This window comes from Carcharodon carcharias, chromosome 29 (assembly GCF_017639515.1).
Source record: "Carcharodon carcharias isolate sCarCar2 chromosome 29, sCarCar2.pri, whole genome shotgun sequence".
NCBI classification, from domain to species: domain Eukaryota; kingdom Metazoa; phylum Chordata; class Chondrichthyes; order Lamniformes; family Lamnidae; genus Carcharodon; species Carcharodon carcharias.
Genome location: NC_054495.1, coordinates 10,068,460 through 10,092,279, shown reverse-complemented (window position 1 = coordinate 10,092,279; position 23,820 = coordinate 10,068,460). Strand labels below are relative to the sequence as shown.

At 49.1% G+C, this 23,820-nt stretch overlaps 1 protein-coding gene across 1 annotated transcript; it reads right to left on the bottom strand.

Moving 5' to 3' along the window:
- Positions 1-3,633: 3,633 nt before the first annotated feature.
- On the bottom strand, positions 3,634-23,176 carry LOC121270977 (urokinase plasminogen activator surface receptor-like). Its single transcript, XM_041176655.1, has 6 exons — positions 22,989-23,176; positions 21,894-22,004; positions 18,146-18,283; positions 12,073-12,216; positions 6,566-6,715; positions 3,634-4,490 (listed from the first exon to the last, which is right to left on the bottom strand). Exons 1-6 carry the CDS (start codon positions 23,035-23,037, stop codon positions 4,306-4,308), a joined length of 777 nt encoding a protein of 258 aa, XP_041032589.1. The 5' UTR covers positions 23,038-23,176; the 3' UTR covers positions 3,634-4,305.
- Positions 23,177-23,820: the final 644 nt, after the last annotated feature.

Below are 23,820 nucleotides of genomic sequence, written 5' to 3'. Positions count from 1 at the left end.
AGATGGAGAGAGGGTGAGAGAGAGAAAGTGAGGGGGCAAGGTGGTGAGATGGAATGATAACAAGAGGGTGAGGTGGTGAAAAGGCAAGAGGGTGAGATAGTGAGGTGGCAAGATAATGAGAAGGTGAGAGGGCAAAACAGTGAGAGGATGAGACAGCGAGCTGGTGAGAAAGTGTGAGGGAGCAAGAGGGCTAGAGAAAGAGAAGGCAAGATAGCAAGGGTGTTGAGATAGCAAGACAGTGAGAGGGCGAGACAGAGGGAGCATGTGATATTGAGAGAGGATGAGAGCTTCAGTGAGTTTTGAGGGGAGGCAGTGGCGTGCTGGTGTTAGTAATTCAGAAACCCAGGAAATACTCTGGAGGTCCCAGGTTCAAATCCCACCTCAGCAGATGTTGAAATTTTAATTCAATAAAACAGCTGGAATTAGAGTCTAATGATGACCATGAAACCATTGCCAATTGTCATAAAACCTCTGATTCAGGATTGCCCTTTGAGGAAGGAAAGCTGCTGTGCTTACCTGGTCTGCCCTACAAGCGACTCCAGATCCACAGCAATGAGGTTGACTCTGAACTACCCTCTGAAATGGCCTAGCAAGCCTCTCAGTTATATTAAGCCTCTATGAAGTATAAAAGGAGTGACATTCGATGGACCACCCGTGTTCAACCTAGGCACCGGAAATGACAATGGCAAACCCAGCCCTGTTGACCCTGCAAAGTCCTCCTCACTAACATGTACGGGCTTGTACCAAACTTAGGAGAGCTGTCGTACTCAGGGAATCATAACTTATAGACAATTTCTCTGGGGTCACCATAACCATCCCTGGGTATGTCCTGTCCCACCAGCAGGCCAGATCCAGCGGTGGCGGTGGCATTGTGGTATGCAGCCGAGAGGAAGTAGCCCTGGGAGTGCTCAACGTCGACTCTGGAACCCAAGAGGTCACATGGCATCAGGTCAAACATGGGCAAGGAAACATTCTGCTGATTTTCACATCCTGTGCCCCTCAGCTGAAGAATCAGTGCTCCTCCAAGTTGAACATCTCTTGGAGGAAGCATTGAGGGTGGCAAGAATGTACTCTGGGTGGGATACTTCAATGACTATCACCAAGAGTAGCTTGGAAGCATAACCACAGACAGGGCTGGCCGGGTCCTAAATAGCATAGCTGTTAGATTGGGTCTGCAGCAGGCGGCGAGGGAACCAACAAGAGCGAAAAACATGCTTGACCTCATCCTCACAAACCTGTGTACCACTAATGTGTCAGTCCATGACAGTGTTGGTATAACTGACCACTGCACAGTCCTTGAGGAAACAAAGTCCCTTCTTCACATTGAGGATACCGTCCATCGTGTTGAGTGGCACTGTCACCATGCCAACTGCGATAAATTTCAAACAGATCTAGTAACTCAAGGCTGGATAATGGTGAGGCACTGTGGGCCATCAGCATTAGCAGAATTGTACTCGACCACAACCTGTAGCCTCATGGCCCGATCTAATCCCCCACCCTACCATTACCACCAAGACAGGGGATCAATCCCGGTTCAATGAAGAGTACAGGAGGGCATGCCAGGAGTAGCACCAGGCATATCAACAAAATAAGGTGTCAACCTGGTGAAGCTACAACACATGACTACTTGCATGCCAAACAGCATAAGCAGCAAGTGATAAGACAGAGCTAAGCAATTCCACAAACAACGGATCAGATGTAAGCTCTGCAGTGAATGGTGGTGAACATTTAAACAATTCATTGCAGAAGGAGGCTTCGCAAACATCCCCATCCTCAATGATGGAGGAGCCCAGCACATCAGTGCAAAAACCTATAGCCAGAAGTGCCGAGTAGATGATCCATCAGTCTATTCTTGATCATCAGTAAAGTTTTTGAAGGGGTAATCAACAGTGCTATCAAGTGACACTTACTCAGTTTGTGTTCCATCAGGCCACTCAGTTCTTGACTTAATTACAGCCTTTGTTCAAACATGGACAAAAGAGCTGAATTCCAGTGATGAGGTGGGAGTGACTGCCCTTGACATCAAGGCAGCATTTAACAGGGATCAAGGAGCAAGCCTGAACAAAACTGGAGTCAATGGGAATCAGGTGGAAAATTCTCTGTGGGTTGGAGTCATACCTAGCACAAAAGAAGATGGTTGTGGCGGTTGGAGATCAAGCAGCTCAGCACTGGGACATCACTGTAGGAGTTCCTCAGGGTAGTGTCCTCGACCCAACCATTCTCAGCTGCTTCATTAATTCCCCTCCTTCCATCATAAGGTCAGAAGTGGGGATGTTTGCTGAGGATTGTATAATGTTCAACATCATGCACGACTCCTCAGATACTGAAGCAGTCCATGTCCAATATAGCAAGATCCAGGCTTGGCTGACAATTGGCAAGTAACATTCGCACCACAGAAGTGCCAGGTAATGACAATCTCCAACAAGAGGGAATCAAACCATTGCCCCTTGACATTCAATACCATTACTGGATCCCCCACTATCAAAATCCTGGAGGTTACCATTGGCCAGAAACTGAACTGTGGCTACAAGAGCATATCACATATTCGGAATCCTGCGACAAGTAACTCACCTCCTGACTCCCCAAAGCCTGTCCACCATCTACAAGGCATGAGTCAGGAATGTGATGGGATACTCCTCACTTGCCTGTGCAACTCCAACACTCAAGGAATTGGACACATCCAAGGCAAAGCAGCCTGCCTGTTTGCACCCCATCCACAAACATTCACTCCTCCCACTACCAACGTACAGTGACAGCCGTGTGTGTACCATCTACAAGATGCACTGCAGGAGGTCACCAAGGCTCCTTAGGCAGTACCTTCCAAACTCATCCAGAAGGACAAGGGCAGCAGACACACGGGAACACCGCCACCTGGAAGTTCCCCTTCAAGCCATTCACCATCCTGACTTGGAAATATATCGGCCGTTCCTTCACTGTCACTGGGTCAAAATCCTGGAACTCCCTCCCTAACAGCGCTGTGGGTGCACCTACACCACATGGACTGCAGCGGCTCAAGAAGGCAGCTCACCACCACCTTCTCAAGGGGGCAATTAGGGGCGCGGAATAAATGCTGGGCCCAGCCAGCGAAGCCCACATCCCATGAACTATTTTTTTTTAAAAAGTGAGGGAGCAAGAACCATAGACTTCCCATTCCCCCCACCCCCTTCCCGTACTTTTTACATTGTAGAAAATAATCCAGTCTCCTGTTTGAAAAACACGATTGAATCCGCCCCCTCCCCATACTCTCGGGCAGTGCATTCCAGGTCCGAAGCACTCGCTGCGTCATAAGGAAAGATTTTCCATCATGACACGGCTGCTTCTTTTACCGATCATCTGAAGTGGGTAGTCCTCTGGGTTTGCAAATTTCCGCCAACGGGAACAGCTTCCCAGCAGCGCCTGTCCAGATTTCTGATGATTTTTGAAAACGCCACCCCCCCCCACCCCCCCAAAAAACCCATCGTCTTCACCCTCCCCTCTCCAACACCAGTGGCTGCAAGCTTCGGCTGGACAAACCAACCAAACTCCAGCATCGCTGGGCATCGAGTGTCGAGACAGGAAGATTAGAGCTCATGGTAACCCCCCTCCGAGTGAATGTGAGGATGTAACCCTCTGAATTACCACGTGACGATAGAATTCCATTTTGGGAAAACTTTATTCAGATAAAGCCAGGAAAGAAAAACAAAAATTACACACTTGACACGTCCAGGCAGCTGTTCACAGCAACATGCCAGCTATATACTTTCCATGTGGAATTTCGATGGCAGACAGCACTCTTTTTCTCGTAGTTTTCGATTTGATTGCCCAGTTTACAGCTTCCCTTCTCTTATATCTTGCTCCACTGTCTTCCCTGGTTGGTTGTGCTCTGCTGCCCCTACCATGTTGCCAAGCCGCCTGCTGGGGTTCCCCTGAAGTGACCAAGTAGAATTGCCTATGCACATTTCAGTGCACAATCATGGGTTTATTCACCTGAACAGCCGGTCCAAGAGCAGAGAGATAGATGTCATCCAGCTCCTGCCGCTCCACTTACCTCCCAGCTCTAAACTGGATCGAGCCTGTTTTTTAAAGTTATGGTTAACGTTCCTGCAGATTGGACGGTCTAGATAAATACACGAGAATCTCACCCCTTAATTCATATACAGACAAAGAAAGAACACAATTCTTGCATTCGGCCGGTGACAGGCTTCAGGCGAAAGAGCCAGAACCGGGTACACCTCAGCAAACGGGTCACACCGAAGATTCCCGCCCGCCCAACCCCAGTAAGTGCCTGGAGCTGGGACAGACTGGACCCGGCGTCAGCGAACCCTTTCAATCTGATGTCCCCCCGCTGTTGCTAGACGAGTCGTTGCTCTCCCCGCTCCCTGGTGTCGTGGTGGTGGTGGTGGTCGGAGTGGTGGTCGGAGCTACGGTTGCTATGCTCGACGCATTGGTGCTCATTGCAGTCGTAGGGACAGTTTGACCTTGAGTCGACGTCATACCCACGGTGCTGGTAACTAATTCGCCAATTTCAGAAGTGGGAGGGAAATAAAGAAAACATTTTGATGAAGAAAGTCACTGAGATCCCGAACACAAGCCTGCTCTTTCATTTAAATTTGATACTGGTTCATACAATGAGGTACAAGTAAAGTCGGTACACGTTACTCTCAAAGCCAAGTCACAGTATATAGGTGAAAACAAAACGGTGCAAATCGACCTCTCGTTTCAATTCCCTCTGGGTTTTTTTTTGTTTCGTTATTTGGATAACTCACGCCGTGTGCACTTGGCGTTGAAACATGCTGTATGAGAATTTGGGAGATCAAATGATGCTGCGCTTCCCACAAGGACAGTGGATGGAGGACTAGGAATTAAGGCTATTGCAAATACACTGGAAAGGGGACAAGATACCTGATCAAGTAAAATGAAAATAAAAGTTGTTTTTTTTTTTGGCCAGGGAATTTTAAGCCTTCTAACTAAATTGTTTAGCTGATAGCATTCGAAGAAATATAATACAAAAGTAAACCAGCCAGGAATATAAAAGAAAAACATATTTTAAGAATTTTTATAAGTGCCTAAATACGGTGCGACCTTAGGAGCGGAGACAGGACACATTGGAGGATGTAGAAATAGCAGCTACGTGGGCGCTTGAAGATAGTGAATATTTTTTTTGAAGGTTTGTAAGACCAGCATTCGTTGTCCATCCCTAACGGAGCGTGAACTGAGCGGCTCGCAAGGTCATCTCAAAGCGCTGTTCGGAGTGAAACAAAATGCTGTGGGTCTGGAGTCACATGCAAGCCAGGCCAAGCAAGGAAGTCAGATTTGCTTCCATTGGGCATTGGTGAACCTTATCTGAGGTTAATCCCAGATTTATTTGGTGAATTCAAATTCCACCAGCTGTCCTGCTGGGATTTGAACCCATGTGCTCAGAAGATTAGCCTGCGCCTCTGGATTACAAATCTAATGCCATTGGCGCTACATCAATGTCTCCCCTTAAATAATTTAAATAGCAGCAGAGATACAATATTGCGGAAATGCGATAACTGAAAGCCGACAAATCTCCATGACCTAATGCCCCATCCTATAAGGATCTAACAAGGTGTAGCTGAAGAGGTGGACGCACACGTTGTGAATTTGAAAAATTCGCTAGATTCTGGACCTGTTTTGGATGATAGCATGTGTAAGAACAGCAATTAGGTAAAGATGGAGACCGAAAACAGGGAATTGGAGGCCAGTTGAACCGACATAAATCGTCGGAAAAAGGCTAGACTCCATTATGAAGGAAATGTTAACGGCGAACATAGAATTTCATAACATGTTCGGGGAACGAGAGAGAAAGGGGAACGGGTGGGGTAGGGTGAGCGACCCAGCGTGGCTTTCCAAATTTGACCAGTTGACAAATTTAGTAGAGCGCTTTTGTGATATAAACAGCTGGCTAGATGATGGCAGCCAATAGATGTAGTACCTTTGGATTTCCCAGAGGTGTTCGGTAAGATGCCGCATAAAAAGTGATTGCACAAGACAAGGGCTCATAGGGTTGGTGATAGCACATTGGCACAGATGGAGCATTCGTTACCAAACAGAAATCAGAGAGTATTGGAAAATGGAACATTTTCAATTTGTCTAGTGTAGTGCTGCAAACATCAGTACTGGGGCCTCAGATATTTAAATAAAATTAATCACGTAGACAACGAGACCAAGAGTAATATATCCAGGTTTGCTCTTGATGCAAAGCTAAGTGTGAATGTAAGCTGTGGGGAAGACATAAAGATGGTGCAAGGAGATATAGACATCTTAATTAAGTGGTGAACGAGATGGAAGATGATGTATAAATTTGGGAAGAGTGAAGTTATTTACTTTGGCAGCGAGGATAGAAAAGCAGAATAGATTTAAAAGGAGTGAAACTTCCAAATGCTTTTGTTGAGAGAGACTTTATCCTACGCGCATAAAAAACACAGAATGTTCAGTCGGCATGTCTTCCCGACTTTGCTGAGAATGTAATTCAGCAACTCAAAGGCACAGCCTGCTCCCAAGGTTTCTTACGATACACAGGACCTAGCACTGACTCTCTCTACTACAGTTATCTCACAATTACCTGTAGCATTTTCGACGTTATTGCACAGGTTGCCGGTGCAGCACAGAGGCATTGAATTCAGTCGTATTAAAAATTCTTCAAGATTGATTGAGTGATTACAGATACTCTCAGTAGCACATCCCTTGGTGAAAAAAGCCTCTTCTGTCCGTACTGTAAACAGACAGGAAGTAGTTTACGTTCAATAGAATGGAGGGTAATGAGAAATCATTTCATTATTCAGATGCAGACTAAATGGTATGTGTGAGTTAATTGACATTTTATACCCATCCAAAAGTTGAATGAATACTTTTTTTTAGTCCAACTTTATATTCTTCCCATTCATTTTTGAGCAAAATAAAACACTCAGCCTTTCTTCCTGATCCACAAGTAACCCTGGCCTTGTTTATTCCGCAAGTTCTTTAAATTTGCCAGTAACTTAACCACTATAATGCCGTACCCATCGCTGGATAAGGGGGTGCACGGAGAGGAGATTACACCGGAGTGAGACATAGGCAAATGTGCAGTTGCGAATTTGGTGAAAAAGACAGATTTTTGTTGAAGTTTTTCGCCCTGCACTCATCAGGACAATTCACAAGAATCTCAATGTAATGGAAAACAACAAATTTATGCTGTATGAGAAGAGAATGCTGAATGTCAAGTAGACTCTGATTGGTGTTGCCAGTGGAGAATGCATTATGGCAGCGCCTCTACCGATCAGAGTCAACTTGCCAACTAATCGGCACTCTTTTCTCATATAGTATCAATGAGTTGTTTTCCTCTACATTAGCATTCTTGCCAATTGTCCTGATGAGTGCAAGATGAAATGCTTTGACAAAATGTCCCTTTTTCAGGCAGTGTTCAAGGTGCGAATTTGGTTCATGTATTAAGTTGTGGTGAGTTTTTTTTTAGCTCCCTGAAGCTTATGCTTAGGTTAAAAGTCAGGGTCTGACATAGAGCTTTCAACCTTCAAGTGAGTTAAGTGGCCTTGTAAAACAGGGAGCTGCCCAGTAGTGGCAGTTATCTGACAAGTAGTCGAAAGTGCTAGGTTAAGTGGGCGTTAACTATTGTAGGATGACACCAAGCTAACTCGTGACTCATCAGGGGCTCTATATGAGCAGGCATGTTTTTCAAATAAGATGGAATGAGGGGACGGATGGAGAGGAGACTACACTGGAGTGAGACATATACAGAGTGCATGGTTGAGAAATTAGTTCACATGCAGAGAGGGAAAGAGGTGCTCCTTGGTCTGCATTTTTTCAGCCTCCAATGGTTGATGAGTTCTCTTCCCCTTTCTCCAAACTCGGCGAGAGAAACTTTCCATTGATTTACCTGTTTTAATGATTTGCTAACTTACTAATTAATTAACTAAGGTTGGACCTAAGCTGGTGGTGTAACATCAGCACAGCATATGGGAATTTGTGGACTGCACTGCAATCCCGGACAATGATATCTGCAGCGAGTGTCTGCAGCTTAGGCAACCTCAGCTCAGAGTCATTGTTTTGGAGACTGAATTGCGGATATTGTATGGCAAGCAGGGAAAGGGAGAGTTGCCTGGACACTTTTTGCCAGGAGACAGTCACACCTCTTAGGTCTGGCAGAACTTTAGTGTTGGTCAATAGGCAGGGTCAGGAGAGTGTGACTGCATGTCAAGCAGGTAAGGGAACCAGCATAGAGTGATGGAAGAGCCTCAGCCCCTGACTTTGTCTAATAGATATGAGGTATTTGCTACCTGCGTTGATGAGAAGAAGGACTACAGGGTGGATGAATGGACTGGCCATGGTTACAATGGCGAAATATGACATTCAAGTGGGAGAATGAAAAGGAATGTGGTCGTGAGAAGCGACAGTACATTCAGGAGGATAGATACAATTCTCTGCAGCTGTTAACCGGGAGCTCCGATTGTTCTGTTCCCTGGGAGAGTGGCAGGGGGAGGATCCAGTAGTCCTGGGCCACGTGGGAACCAACGAATTAGGTAGAACCAAGAATGGTGCTCGGCTGACAGGATTTCAGGAGTTAGGGTTCAAGCTAAAATGCAGTGCAAGAAAGTTAATCATGTCTGGATTGTTACCTGAGCCATGCACCAACTGGAACTGGGTCTAGAACATTGGAGAATGTGTAGTGTGGAAACAAGGTGGGGGCGGCACGGTTGGGGGTGGCGGTGGGTGTGTGGGGCAGGGTAGTGTTCGGCTGAGAGGAGATTTATGAATCCAAAGAGTGGATTAGACCAGTATAGTGATATGGGTAAAGACAGGCAGAACGAGGCAGGAAGGGGCAGAGAATAGGATTACTGCAGGGATTGGAAGTAAAATAATAAGACATTTTTTTTATATATATATCTGAATGCAGGAAGCATCTGCAGTAAGATAGATGAACAAATAGAAGTAAATAATTTAAATATGATTGCCATTACCAGACATGGTTACAACGTGTCAAAGTTTGGAAATGAATATTCTGAGATACCCAAAATTTTGGAAAAAAAACAGAAAGAATGGCAAAAAGGAGGGGTAGCCGTGATAGTAAAGGATGATGCCAGGTCATGGGTGAGAAAGGATCTGGGCCCAGAAGATAATGAAATAGAATCAATATGGGTGGACATTATGAATCATCAGAGTCAGAATCATTGCTGGGAGTCATTTATAGGTTGTCTAAATATTTTATACCGTTAGACCGATCATTCAGCAAGAAATTATTGCAGCTTGTAACATATGAGATCTAATAATACTGTGGGACTTCAATATTCACAAAGACTGGGGCATTACAATTGGCAAGAGTGGTCTAAAAGATGAGTTTGTAGAATGCTTTTTGTGAAAGTTTCATGGAGCAATACATTATGGAACCGATTAGAGTTAAAGCTAACTTGGATCTAGTATTGTGCCATGAAACATTGTTAATTAGGAACCTCGTAGTAAAGGTTCCATTGGAAAATAATGATCATGATACCTTTGAAACCCATGTCAAGTTTGGAGTTCACATGCTCCAATCACAAAGAAGAACCTTAAACTGAACCAAAGTCAATTTCATAGGTATGAGGGGAAACTGGCTAAGGTTATTTGGATAAATAGACTAAAAGGCATGAAGGTAAATGAACAGTGGGGCAAAATAAAGAAACATAATGTTCAACAAAATACATTACATTGGAAAGCAAAAGCCCAGCAGGAAATACCGATCCATGCCTCACTCAGGAAGTTAAACATAGCATTACGTTAACTACAATGTCAGGGGTAAAATGAAAAATTTAGCAAACCTGAAGATTAGGTGTGTCTAAGAAACCAGCAAAGTGCCAGCAAAAAGTTGACAAAATGGGAGAAAATATATAATGCGAGAGTAAAAAAAGCCAGAAGTATCAATGCAGATTGGAAGAGTGTTCATGAGTACACAAAAAAAGGAAGAGAGCGACCAAAGGAAACATTGTTCTCTTAGAAGCAGAGACAGGAAAAACTATCACGGGGAGTGAAGAAATGGCAGAGGCATTGAACAAATATTTGCTGTCTGTCTTCACAGAGAAGACACAACTTTAAGTTCTTAGCAAGTTCTTAGGTGCTAAAAAGAGCAAGAACATTAAAGAATCTAATATCAGCAGAGAAAAAAAGTATTGGAGATACTTAAGGTATTAACAACTGACCAATCCCCGGGATCTGATAGCCTATATCCTAGGGTTCTAAAATGAGATTACGGCAGAGACAGTGGATGTGTTGTCTATGATTTTCCAGAACTCCTTAGATCCGGGAAAGGTCCCATTATGTTAGAAGCTGGCAAATGTTAAACTGCTTTTCAAGAAAGTAGGGAAAGGAAAAACAATGAACTACATGCCAATTGGCCTAACATTGGTGATTGGGGTAATGGTGGAATCGAAGGAAGTCTTAGCTATACACTTAGAAAAGCATAGTATGGTTAGAACAAGTCAACGTGGTTTTAATAAAGGTTAAACCTGTCTGACAAATGTATTATCATTTTTGAGAATGTAACGAGAAGTGTAGACAAAGGAGAACCAGTAGATTTAAATACATGGATTTCCAGAAGGCATTTTATAAGGTACTGCTGTAAAGGTTAATATGGCAAGATAAGAGCTCATGCATCTGGGAGTTAATATATTAGCATTGGATAAAGGATTAGTTAATGGATAGAATGTCGAGAGTGGGCTTCATCTGGACTTTTTCAAGTGGCAGGCATTGAATGGTGGAGTGCTGCAAGGATCAGTGTTGGACCCGCAGCTTCATCTATATTAACGAAATACTTGAAGTGACAGAGAGTAATGCATCTAAGTTTTGCTGATGATGCCAAGCTAATTGGAAATGTAGGCTCAGGCAGGGCACAGAGAAGCTGCAAAGAGATATAGGCAGGTTAAGCGAGTGGGAAACAAGATGGTGGATGAAATGTAATGCAAGGAAGCGTGAAGTTATTCCTTTTGGCCGTAAGAATAGAAAAGCAGAATTTTTTTTAACAGTTGTGGAACTTGCAAAAGTTGCTGTTGAAAGAGACTTAGGTATTTGTGTGCAAGGAATGCAACAATTTAACATGCAGGTGCAGCCAGCAATTTGGAAGGTAAATAGCATGCTGGCCTTTATTGCAAGAGAATTGGAGTACAGGAGTAAAGCTGGATAAATATATCCAGGATTTTGGTGCTACATCATCTGGAATACAGTGTGCAGTTTTGATCCCCATATTTAGTAAAGGATATCCTTGCATTGGAGCCTGTACAGCAAAGGTTCGGTAGATTTGTCCTTGGGATGAAGGGGTTGTGCTATGATGAGAGGATGAGTGAATTAGGCTTATATTCTCTGGAGTTTAGTAAACTTAGAGGTGATCTCAGTGAAACCTCCAAAACCTTGAAAGGGCTTGATAGGGTATCCAATGAGAGACTGATTCCGCTGATTGGAATATGAAACAAGGGGGCACAGTTTCAGGATAAGGGACTGAGATAAGGAAAAGTTACATCACTCAAACAGTGGATCTTTGGAATTCTCTAAGCCAGAGGGTTGTGGATGCTCCATCATTGAATACGGTTAAGGCTGGGATAGACAGATTTTTAGTGTCTCAGGGAATTAATGGATATGGGGAGCGGGCATGAAAATGGAGTTGTACCCCAAGATCAGCCATTAATGGTGGAACAGTCTCGATGGGCCACATGGTCTACCCCTGCTCCTGCTTTCTGTTTCTTGTGTTCTTAAGTGTTAGCCTATCAGGAAGTTGAGGGCCATTGCAAGGACCTACCCTTCTCACACAGGGGAGGCTTTCAGGGAAAGGGGAGTCCGCAACAGACACGGTATAAGTAAGATAGATCGAATGGACACTTCCAGTGCCGTTTCATTCTGTGGTCCTCTGCACCTGAACAGAACTCTGTTCAATTTGACAGTGGAGCAGAGAAATTGCCTGATTCATGTTGATATTTTTGTTGCTTTAGCTCCACAAAAAATGAAGAGGGGTGGTAGGGGGTGGGGTGGGGTGGGTGGTGGGGCGGGTGGCAGACCACAGTTCAGAAGAAGGCGAAAATCGAGCATCAGGCGATAGAATAGAAAAGTTGAACATACAGATGTTCTGTGTGCCTGTTGCATTGATGCACCGATTCTGTTGGCCCACACACTTCACGCTCTGTTGACGGCTAATGCAGGATTGAGCATCAGTGCCCACACATCCGAAACACTCCAACCCATTCAGGGTCATATTGGTCGGGTCTGAAATGAGAAGCAGAAGAAAGTTCCTATTGGCTGAAACTTGGCTTCAATTTCCTCACTCTATCTCTGGACTTGGGCCTCCTTGGGGTATTGGACAGTGGCAGGGCTCCCGAGGCCTTTCTGTCCAGCGCAGCAGCATCGGAGAGACCTCTCTGCTTCCCTTTCCTGCGGCACTAGCTCGTGGGTGGGATAAGTTGGGGAGGTGGTGGGGGAGGTGGGGGTATGTGGGGAAGTGGGAGGAATGGGGAGGTGGGGGCATGTGGGGAGGTGGGGATATGCGTGGGGTGGGGGTATGCGGTGAGGTGGGGGTATTCTGGGATGTGGGGGTATTCGGGGTGGTGGGAGTAGTTGGAAGGTGGGTGTATGTGGGGAGGTGAGTAATTGGGATGTGGGGGTATGTGGGGAGGTGGGTGTAATCGGGCAGGTGGGGGTAGTCGGGAGGTGGGTGTATGCTGGGAGGTGTGAGTAATGGGGAGGTGGGAGTATGCAGGGAGGTGGGGCTATGTGGGGCAGTGGAGGTATGTGGAGAGGTGGGGGTAATCAGGAAGGTAGGTTTATGTGGGGAGGTGGGGGTATGCAGAGAGGTGGGGGTAATCGGAAAGGTGGGGGAATGCGGGGGGGTGGGGGTATGAGGGGAGCTGGGGGTATGCGGGGAGGTGGGGGTAGTCAGGGAGGTGGTGATATGTGAGGGGGTGGGGGTAATTGGGGAGGTTGGGGTAGTCAGGGAGGTGGGGGTATGTGGGTGGGTGGGGGCAATCAAGGAGGCAGGGGTAATCGGGGAGGTGAGGGTATGTGGGGCAGTGTGGGTAGTCGGGGAGGTGGTGGTAATCGGGCAGGTACGAGTATGCGGGGAGGTGTGGTTTGTTGGGGAAGTCGAGGTAATCAGGGAGGTTGTGGTATGTGAGGAGGTGGGGGTATGCTGGGAGGTGGGGGTATGTGAGGAGGTGGGGTTATGTGAGGGGGGCATGTGGGTGGGGTGGGAGTCGTCAGGGAGGTGGGGGTTGTTGGGGTGGGTGGGAGTATGCGGGGAAGTGTGGGATTGCGGGGAGTTGGGGGTATGCAGTGGGTCAGGGTAGTTGGGGAGGTGGGTGTATGTGGGGAGGTGCGGTTAGTCAGGGAGGATGAGGTATGTGGGGAGGTGGGGTTATGTGGGGGGGTTGGTGGTATGCGGCGGATACGAGGATGCGGGGAGTGGGGGTATGCGGGGAGGGGCTGGGAGTAAGCAGCGGATGTGAGAATGCAGGGAGGTGGGGTATGTGGGGAGGTGGGGGTAGTCGGGGAGATGGGGGTATGTGGGGGGTGGGGGTATGCAGAGCGCTGGGGGTATGCAGGGAGGTGGGAGTAGTCGGCGAGGTGGTGGTATGTGAGGGGGTGGGGGTAATCGGGGAGGTGGGGATAGTTGGGGAGGTGGGGGTAATCAGGAAGGTGGGAGTACGCAGGGGGGTGGGGGTTTGCAGGGGGGGTGGGGGTATGTGGCAGGTGGGAGGACGTGGGGAGCTGGGGGTGTGAGGGGGGTGGGGGTAATGGGGAAGGTGAGAGTATTCAGGGAGGTGGGGATAATTGGGGAAATGTGGGCAATGGGGGAGGTGGGGGTAATCGGGGAGGTGTGGGCAATGGGGAGTTGGGGGTAATCGGGTGGGTGGGGGTATGTGGGGCTGTGTGGGTAGTCGGGGAGGTGGTGGTAATCAGGGAGGTTGTGGTATGTGAGGAGGTGGGGGTATGCTGGGTGGTGGGGGTATGTGAGGAGGTGGGGTTATGCAAGGGGGTGGCTTGTGGGGGGGGTGGTGGTCATCAGGGAGGTGGGGGTTGTTGGGGTGGGTGGGAGTATGTGGGGAAGTGTGGGAATGTGGGGAGTTGAGAGTATGCAGTGGGTGAGGGTAGTCATGGAGGTGGGGGTACGTGGGGAGGTGGGGGTATGTGGGGAGGTGGGGGTATGTGGGGAGGTGGGGGTATGCGGGGAGGTGGGGGTATGTGGGGAGGTGGGGGTATGTGGGGAGGTGGGGGTATGTGGGGAGGTGGGGGTATGTGGGGAGGAGGGGGTATGCGGGGAGGTGGGGGTATGTGGGGAGGTGGGGTTACATGGGGAGGAGGGGGTATGTGTGGAGGAGGGGGTATGCGGGGAGGTGGGGGTATGTGGGGAGGTGGGGGTACGTGGGGAGGAGGGGGTATGCGGGGAGGTGGGGGTATGTGGGGAGGTGGGGGTATGTGGGGAGGTGGGGGTACGTGGGGAGGTGGGGGTATGTGGGGAGGAGGGGGTATGCGGGGAGGTGGGGTATGTGGGGAGGAGGGGGCATGCGGGGAGGTGGGGGTATGTGGGGAGGAGGGGGTATGCGGGGAGGTGGGGGTATGTGGGGGAGGGTGGTGGTATGCGAAGTATGTGAGGATGTGGGGAGGTGGGGGTATGTGGGGAGTGGGAGTATGTGAGGAGGCGTTGGGGGTATGCGGCGGGTATGTGGGGAGGTGGGGGTAGTCGGGGAGGTGGGGGTATGCAGAGGGCTGGGGGTATGCAGGGAGGTGGGGGTAGTCGGCGAGGTGGTGGTATGTGAGGGGGTGGGGGCAATCGGGGTGGTGGGGGTAGTCAGGGTGGTGGGGGTATGTGGGGGGTGGAGGTAATCGGGGAGGCAGGGCTAATCGGTAAGGTGGGGGTAATCGGGGAGTGGGGATATTCGGGGAGGTGGGAGTATGTGGGGAGGTGGGGATCTGCAGGGAGTTGGGGGTATACGGGGGGCTGGGGGTAATCGGGGGGGTGCGGTATGCGGGGGGGTGGGGGTAGTCAGGGAGGTGGGGGTATGCGGGTGGGTGGGCGTCTGCGATGGGTGGTGTAATGCAGGGGGGTGGGCTATGCAGGGGTTGTGGGTGTAGTCGGGCAGGTGGGGGTCTGCGCAGGGAGTGGCGGTATGCGGGGGGTGGGGGTATGTGGGGAGGTGGGGTTATGCGGGAGGGTGGGGGTAGTCAGGGAGGTGGGTGTCTGTGGGGGGCTCAGGGTATGCGGGGGGGTGAGTGTATGCGGGGGGTGTGGTTAGTCGGGGAGGTGGGGGTAGTCGGGAAGGTGGGGGTATGTGGGGGGAGGGTATATGCGGAGAGTTGGGGGTTATTGGACGGTGGGGGCAATTGGGGAGGTGGGAGTATGCAGTGAGGGTGGGGGTATGCAGGGGCTGTGTTGTAGCTGGGGTGGTGGGGGTAATCGGGGAGTGGAGGCAATCATGGAGGTGGGGGTAATCTGGGAGGTGGGGTTAATCGGGGAGGGGGGCTAATTGTGGAGGTGGGAGTACGCTGTGGGGGTGGGGGTATGCGGGGGATTGGGGGTATGCGGGGGGGTTGGTGTAGTCGGGGAGGAGGGGGTCTGCAGGGGTAGGGGTATGCGGGGGGGAGGTGTATGCGGCGGGGTGGGGTCTGCGAGAGGTGGGGTTATGCAGGGGGTGTGGGGCTATGCGGGGGGGTGTGGGTAGTCGGGGAGTTGGGGGTCTGTGTGGGGTGGGGGTAAGCCGGTGGGGGGTGGGCTTTGCTGGGACGAGGGTGTATACAGGGGGTGGGGGTATGCGGGGTGTGAGGGTAGTCAGGGAGGTGGGAGTCTGAGGGGGGTTGGGTGTATGCAGGGGGTGGTGTTATGCGGGGGGGGGGGTCCGGGTAGTTGGGGAAGTGGGGATCTGCGGGGAGGTGGCAGTATGTGAGGAGGTGGGGTTATGCGAGGTCGTGGGGGCTTGTGGGCAGTTGTGGGTATGCGGGGAGGTGGGGGTTGTCCGGGAGGTGGGGGTATTTGTGGGGGAGGTCTATGCTGCGGATGTGAGGATGCGGGGAGATGGGCTATGCGTTGAAGTGGGGGTAGTCCGGTAGGTGGTGGTATGTGGGGGGTGGGGGCATGCGGGGGTTTGGGGGTATGCGGTGGGGTGGCGGTAGTCGGGGAGGTGGTATCTGAGGGTGGGTGGGGGTATGTGTCGGGGTGGGGGTAGTCGGGGAGGTGGGGATCTGCGGGGGGGGTGGGGGTCTGTGGGGAGGTGGGGCTATGCGGTGCGGGGTGGGGGTAGTTGGGGAGGCGGGGGTCTGCAGGGATGTGGGGGTCTGCGGGGGGTGGGGGTATGTTGGGGGCTGGGGGTATGCGGGGAGGTGGGTGTATGCAGGGGGGTAGGGTTATGCGGGGGGTGGGGCTGGACAGGGAGGTTGGGCTCTGCAGGGAGGTGGGGGTAATCGGGGAAGTGGGGGTATGCAGGGGGGGTGGGGTTATGTGGGGTCTGGGGGTAATCGGGGAGGTAGAGGTATACGGGGTGGTGGGGTTTTGCAGGGGGGTAGGGATAGGCTAGAGGGTGGGAGTAGTCAGGGAGGTGGGGGTATGTGGGGTGGTGGGGGTATGCGGGGAGGTGGGTGTATGCAGGGGGGTAGGGTTATGTGGGGGATGGGGTTATGTGGGGTCTGGGGGTAATCGGGGAGGTGGGGGTATGCGGGGTGGTGGGGGTATGCGGGGAGGTGGGTGTATGCAGGGGGGTAGGGTTATGTGGGGGGTGGGGTTATGTGGGGTCTGGGGGTAATCGGGGAGGTGGGGGTATGCGGGGTGGTGGGGTTATGCGGGGGGGTAGGAATATGCGAGGGGGTGGGGGTAGTCAGGGAGGTGGGGTTCTGAGGGGAGGTGGGTGTAATCGGGGAAGTGGGTGTATGCGGGGTGGTGGGGTTATGCAGGGTGGTGGGGGTATGCAGGGGTGGTGGGGTTATGCGGGGGGAGGTGGTTGCTGTTATGCAGGGGGGTGGGGGTAATTGAGGAAGTGGGGGTATGTGGAGGGTGGTGGTAATCGGGGAGGTGGAGGTATGCGGGATGGTGGGGGTATGCGGGGGGGGTTAGGTTTATGCAGGGGGTGGGGGTAATCGGGGAGGTGGGGGTCAGCTGGAGGTTGGTTGTATAGCTGGGATGTCCGAAGAGTAGTTGGGGTTAAGTCGGGAGTGTTAGTCGGGGAGTGTGGACGAGAACGGAGGTTGGGAGGGTAACCGGGAGCGGGTAGAGCGGGAGGTCTGGGGTAATTGGGTGGAGGGGGAGTTGGGGGGGTGGGTTTTGGCGGTCAGTGGTGTGGTCGTCAGGTCAGTGGGAGGGGGTGAGGTGCCTTTGGTGGGGGTGGGGTTTGGGGGGGGAAGCCGGGTGGTAAGATGCGGGGTTGAGGGAGGTGATGGGGGTGGGGGAATGTTGGGTGGTCAGCCGGAGAGTTGTGTCGAGGGGCCGTGAGGGTAGCTGGGGGTAGGTGCTGGGTGGGGTTAGTTGGCGAGTTGGGGAGCGTAGCTAGTGGGTTGGAGCACATTCAGGGGCGGGGGTGTAGTCAGGGGGTCTGGTGGTGGTAATGTGGGGTCCTGGGCATTGTCCATTGGCGGCGGGGGATGGGGTTGAGGGGGGTCAGGAGTGTAGTTACCCAAGGGTTAGCAAATGAGTTTAATTCTTTTAGCTTTTCTGGAGTGACCACTCCGGTACTGCGCTCAGACACATCTGACTGAAATCAGAGCATCGGATGGTTCCCAGTACATGGTGACCGCCCATCGGAAGCTTGAATTTCCCATCCAGTTCCCATCCAGTTCTTGTGTGTGGGGAGTCCCGGCTGGGGGTGGAGTGGAATGGGGGGTGGGGGGGGGTGGTCTCCCAGCACATCCGAGAGGCCGCCTCCTGGTTAGAACCCACCCCCCAAGGGATCGGAAGACATGGACAAATATCTCCCAAAGAGTTCCACAATTGGCTATTCGGACTGGCCGGCCACGAACTTGAGCCGGGAAGTAGATTTCAAGGGGGTGAGGTTCGGGAGGGGAGGCGGGGGGCTTTGTAGTGGAAATAAACGGGTGGGAGAGGCTGGAACCAGCCACCAAGGGCGCAGTGATGAAAAGCGGGTGTGTGCGGGACGCCCACCCAGTCAGCACATTTATCGAGCGCCCCACTGGTGATATCAAAGCACTGAAACACTACCTGCAGTCGTCTGAGTGTTACAAAGGTCAGTTCTGCAGAATTTGTTGTCCCTGGAGAAAAAAATCTCTCCACTGCTGAAAGAAAATGCTTGACTGTTCTGCTCACATCCTTGCGTGATCTGCGAGATGGTAAAGAAGCCTGGAAAGGAACGAGAGGTTGGAGTTCAAACTGGATAAACGTTTCGTCCCTCCTTGGTTTCCCTGTCAAAGTGATGGTGTCGGGAAAGCATCTTGGGGCTCAGGGTCAAAAGGAACCAGGAGGCCTTCCTGTCTGGCTCATTCAAACCTCCTCTCCCACACCCCCAAAACCCCCTCCACCTGCACCAGGACATCAGGGGCCTTGAGGTCAATCTTCAGCTCAATGACAGGCTGCTGTTTATGATGGTCAAAAAGCAAAACACCTTAGAATGCCTATGGAAATTCTTAAAACTGTCTCAAACTTTCAAAAACTTTTCACATTTGTACAAGTTTTGAAAGGTCCGCCACTAAGTTTGAAAGGGGTAAAGTCCAATCCCAAACAAAAATCTTAAACAGAACTAATCACACAGGCATGAGCGAGAGCTGGCTAAGTTTGAATTGGCAACTAAACTAAAAGCTATAGCGATAAAAGTGAATAGCAATAACCATTTCAAAATGTCCATCAAGAAGACATTTTATTAAGCAGCAAAACCCAAAAGAAAAATTCCGATGTGGCTGACCAAGGCAGTTAAGGTTAGTGTTCAATTAACAGGCAAGGCCGCTAATTTGGCAAGGAATAGGAATAGGCCCAGAAAAACTCAGCAGAACTGTTGAAGGGTCATGAGGACTCGAAACATCAACTGTGCTCTTTTCCACCGATGCTGCCAGACCTGCTGAGTTTTTCCAGGTATTTCTGTTTCTGTTTTTGTTTTGGATTTCCAGCATCTGCAGTTTTTTTTTTGTTTTTATATTTATAGGAATAGGCCCAATGATTTAGAGTGGCTTAGAAACCAAAAAAGGTGACCAACAGATTGGTAAATATTAAAAAAGATCAAGGTATCAGAGTAAATTGGCAGCGAATATAACAACAGATTCTAAGGGCTTTTTCAGAAAAGAAAAAAAGGGGAGAGTAGCTAAAGTCAACATAGTTCTTTCAGGGGCAGAGACAGGAGATATTATTATAGAAAGATAGAAAGTAGGAGCAGGAGTAGGTCATTCCGCCCTTCGAGCTTGCTCTGCCATTCAGTATGATCATGGCTGATCCTCTATCTCAACACTGTACTCCCTTGCTCTCTCCCCATACCCCTTGATGTATTTAGAGTCTAGACATCTATTGGTTTCCTTCTTAAATGTGTTCAGTGAATTGCTCTCCGCAGCCTTCTGTGGTGGAGAATTCCATAGGTTCACCACCCTCTAAGTGAAGAAGTCTCTCCTCACCTCCGTAGAGAAAATAAGTTTTGGGGGAACCTGCAGGGACTCAAATCCGATGAATCCCCAGGTCCTGGTTACGCCCATCCTCGGACTCTGATAGAAGAGACTAAAAAGGTTATAAATTCACTGCTTCTGATTTCCCCACATTTCCTAGATTCTGGGACAGCGCCAGCAGATTGGAGGTCAGCAAATGTATTCAAAGAGAAGGCAATTCAAGAAACAGGGCAATAATCGTGGCATCAGTTGTCGAAAAATACTGGAATCGATTGTAAGGTAATCTTAGAAAATAATTAATTTAATCAGGGAAAAATGTTCACATGATTACTCCAAAGGGAAAGATAGACAACTTTGGATATCAAGGGACACAGAGACTGAGCTATAAAGCGGAATTCAGGCAGAAAATTATTCATTATCGTATTGAATGTTGGACCAGGCTTGAAGCGAGGTATGGCCGAGTTCTATGACTAATACTTAGCTGGCTATTTATTGGAGTTTGTTTTTTGCAGTTAATGGCTTCTAATGGAAGTGAGACCGTGAACACAGTCAGGGAAACAGGTTGTTTTGGGCGGTTAAGATGGTGGTGCCCTGGGGTCTGGAGCAGCTGTGAATATGATAATTTCTACCTTCAGCATAAAAATACATTTCCAGCCCTGAAATCGACAATAAGCACGCTCTGTCCCTCAGCATCATTCCTAAGAATGGAAAACTGGAATAATTATTGCCAAAGTAACTCTTAGCCAAGCCAACTCTAGATGTCTTAAAAAGTCACTTCCTTTGGACAGAGACCCTGATCATGTGATTGTCCTTCCACAGGATCTAAACAGCTGTCAACACAATGTTTTGCCATTGGCCACTGGACGAGTCCACACGACCATAAGACATAGGAGCAGAAATTAGGCCATTTGGCCCATCGAGTCTGCTCCGCCATTCAATCATGGCTGATAAGTTTCTCAACCCCATTCTCCCGCCTTCTCCCTGTAACCTTTGATCCCCTTACTACTCAAGAACCTATCTATCTCGGTCTTAAATACACTCAATGACCTGGCCTCCACAGCCTTCTGTAGTGATGAATTCCATAGAGTCACCACTCTCTGGCAAAAGAAGTTTTTCCTTTACTCTGAGGCTGTGCCCTCAGCTCCTATTCTCTCCTACTAATGGAAACATCTTCCCCATGTCCACTCTATCCAGGCCTTTCAGTATTCTGTAAGTTTCAATCAGATCCCCCCTCATCCTTCTAAACTCCACTGAGTATAGACCCAGAGTCCTCCAACGCTCCTCATATGTTAAGCCTTTCATTCCTGGGATCGTTCTCGTGAACATCGTCTGGACCCTCTCCAGGGCCAGAACATCCTTCCTGAGCTATGGGGCCCAAAATTGCTCACAATATTCTAAATGTGGTCTGACCAGAGTCTTATAAAGCCTCAGTAGCACATCCCTGCTTTTATATTCTAGTCCTCTCGAAGTCCAGTTCACACTTGGAGCAGACCGAGTTTGTTTTCTCTATAGTGCTACCAGGCACTTAGCAGGCTGTGGAATACAGCTGCAGAGGTGCACAGCTGCTGCATAAGCTGTGCAGGGAATTGGAGAACTCATAGCCTCAGGCTTTGCTTCGAGGCCCCACGGCTTCCTTGTCATTCGTTAGCTTCAGGAAACACAAGATCTTTGGGTCAATGAACAGACTGGAGGCCCCACTGTCTATAACCCCCCAAACCTTTCAATGTTCTCCGAGATAGCTGCCAGTAACGGGTTATGTTGGGCAGCGTACAGTGCTGAAATGATGCTGCACCGAAATAGGTCACTCAGCCTATTGCATCTGTGCCAGCTCGTTGAAAGAATTACTCAATGAGATCCACTGGCACTAACACCCTGCCCCACCCTACCCCGCCCCCAACACACACACACACACACACACACACACACACACTGGCAGCATCTTCCCTTTCAATTATTTAGCTAATTCCCTTTTGAAACTTATTATTTCATCACTTTCAAGGACCCTCTGGGCCAATGTATTCAAAATGACAATAATGCACCGCTCTAAAATAAATCCACCTCCTCGGTCTCACCGCCTTAGATCTTCCTGGCACTGGAAAGAAATCAAAATGACGATGCTTCGAAAACACCTCCGATGACAGGGCAAGCTTCTGCCCTCATACCAGTCCACGCACTCTGTCTACAGACTGCACAGATTCCGCCTGATCTCCATCAATTGTCTACAATTCCTATCGACGCGTTAGCAGCCTAGAAAGCGGAGGGGGAGGGGGAGAGAGGCATGATCCTGAACCCAGCAACAGCTCTCCCTCCAATCACAATTTCCATACAATATTCGACTATTTTTTGATTATGAAAAGTAACATTACCGATCGATCGTCTGATCGAAGCTGTCTGGCATCTGGTGACCGAAGACAGACAATTTGTTGGTGAGGGGTTGCACACAGCTCCAAAGCACTGGTTGCAGATCAGGGATCGTGCTGTGAGAAAACAAAAAGGATGGGGACACTTCAGTGACTTTCCGACTTTCAATCTGCGGAGCTAAAGTTCATGGCTGTTACCCCTACTGGCCGCTTCTATCCTTTTAACCGTGGTGTCTTGAACTCTCATGACCCAGGCCGGCGTCAGCAGGTCACAGCTATTGAATATAGTTGATCAATATGTTATTCATTAACCTCAATTGACAGAGAAATATGATATTGAATTAGCAACGGATGGGTTTGATTCATATTGTTTTGACTGATGGCCGAAACCCATTCAAAATTTTTTTAAAAAATTAAAAAGCAGGTGCATGTTATATAATCGCACGTATAGAATTGCACACAGTGTATGGCAAAGAAACAGATTATTCAGCTCGCTGTTCCCGGGCGGCTTTATTTATCTACAGATACCTTCTATCGCCAGCCAACCCCATCAGTAGATCTTTCTATTCATTTCTCCCTCATATGATTTTTTTTATTTTTATTTTTATTTAACTTCCACTTAAGCGCAGATAAGATGAAGTTTTGAGAAGGTTTGAATTTTGAGCAGATTTGAGTTGAGGCCCAAGCGCCAGCATAGATCAGTCGTGCCGAATCCACTGCTTTCGCTCCGTGAGGAGTTCCTGGTAGAGGAAATAAACTCTCGGTGCTCTGCTGGGTGGCATCGCTGATCTGTACTCTCTACTCTCTCCAGCCAACCCTCCGCCACCATTCCACCGCCCCCCCCCACCCCCCTCAGAAACCAGAGGCTGAAATATCATTCTACTTGTGCTGCTATCAGAATGAATATCGGACTGCAAACTGCCGGATTCGACTTAAAGACCGAACAGTTGACTCTGAAAAGAATACTGCGCCATTTCCCGCCTTGGGCGATGTGTAGGTATATGGTAGGCCCCTACAATACATTAAAGATAACAATGGCTTTGTCCATTAGTCTCAGTATCATACACATCCAGAGAACTGATTGAAAAAGAACAGTCTCACCTTCAGTGATACAGGTGCAGAGGATGACGACAACACACAACAGCTTCATCGTCCTGCCTTGATGCACTTCGCACAGATTATTCACTGCTCTCTGGAAGCAAGCTGCCTTCTTCCTCTGACAGAGATAAGGACTTTAAAACAACCGTCGAAGCGAACAGTTTAGCCCTTCACGCAGTACTGCCAATGGTACTCCGGTATATACTCGCAGGTTGGAGTGACATGTGAGGTGGCGCAAACCTCAAACCTCCCTGAACACACCTATCAAATTATGGGTTAAAGTGAACGACCTGAGTCACAGTCATTTAAATTCCTTGACATTCCTGCTGCAATAATATCCATGGGGATGGAATATACAAATGTAAAGTAATATTGAATTTGGTAGCTCAAAACTAACAAAAACAAAAGAAAAATGTATTAAAAAAAATAATAATAAAACGGCGGATATTCCTTTCCATTCGTTACATCCAGGTGGACTATTAAAGGATGTGGGGCTGATCAGGAGAGAGGGGCTGGACATAATTGCATGCGGGGTCATCAGGGGAGTGGGTTGCGACTGAATGGAATATTAAGGGGAGGTGAGATTGAGGAAGGACTAGACGAAATGGAATGTCACGGGTAGACCAGTGAACACTCGAATGCCGGAAGATCTTATTTGGGTTCCGCAGTTTGTATGATCATGTGCTTTTATGAATTCTCCATTTTAGGATTCGTTATTATTTTGTATTTTAAGTAACTGCGGTTCCATACTTTTTGATTCATGGCTGCCCGATATTTCATCAGCAAGGTCTTCCCTGTTTAATCCTTCGTGTCTATTGCTCTATTTCTCCCTCTC

Bases quoted from the DNA above. Each gene is read 5' to 3' on its own strand.
- LOC121270977 (XM_041176655.1), bottom strand. From the start codon at position 23,037: ATGAAGCTGTTGTGTGTTGTCGTCATCCTCTGCACCTGTATCACTGAA. The intron at 18,284-21,893 runs GTAATGTTACTT...GTTCCTTTCCAG, and splicing joins TTCGATCAGACGATCGATCG to GCTTCTTTACCATCTCGCAG. The intron at 6,716-12,072 runs GTATGTTCAACT...GTCTGTTTACAG, and splicing joins AACAGGCACACAGAACATCT to TACGGACAGAAGAGGCTTTT.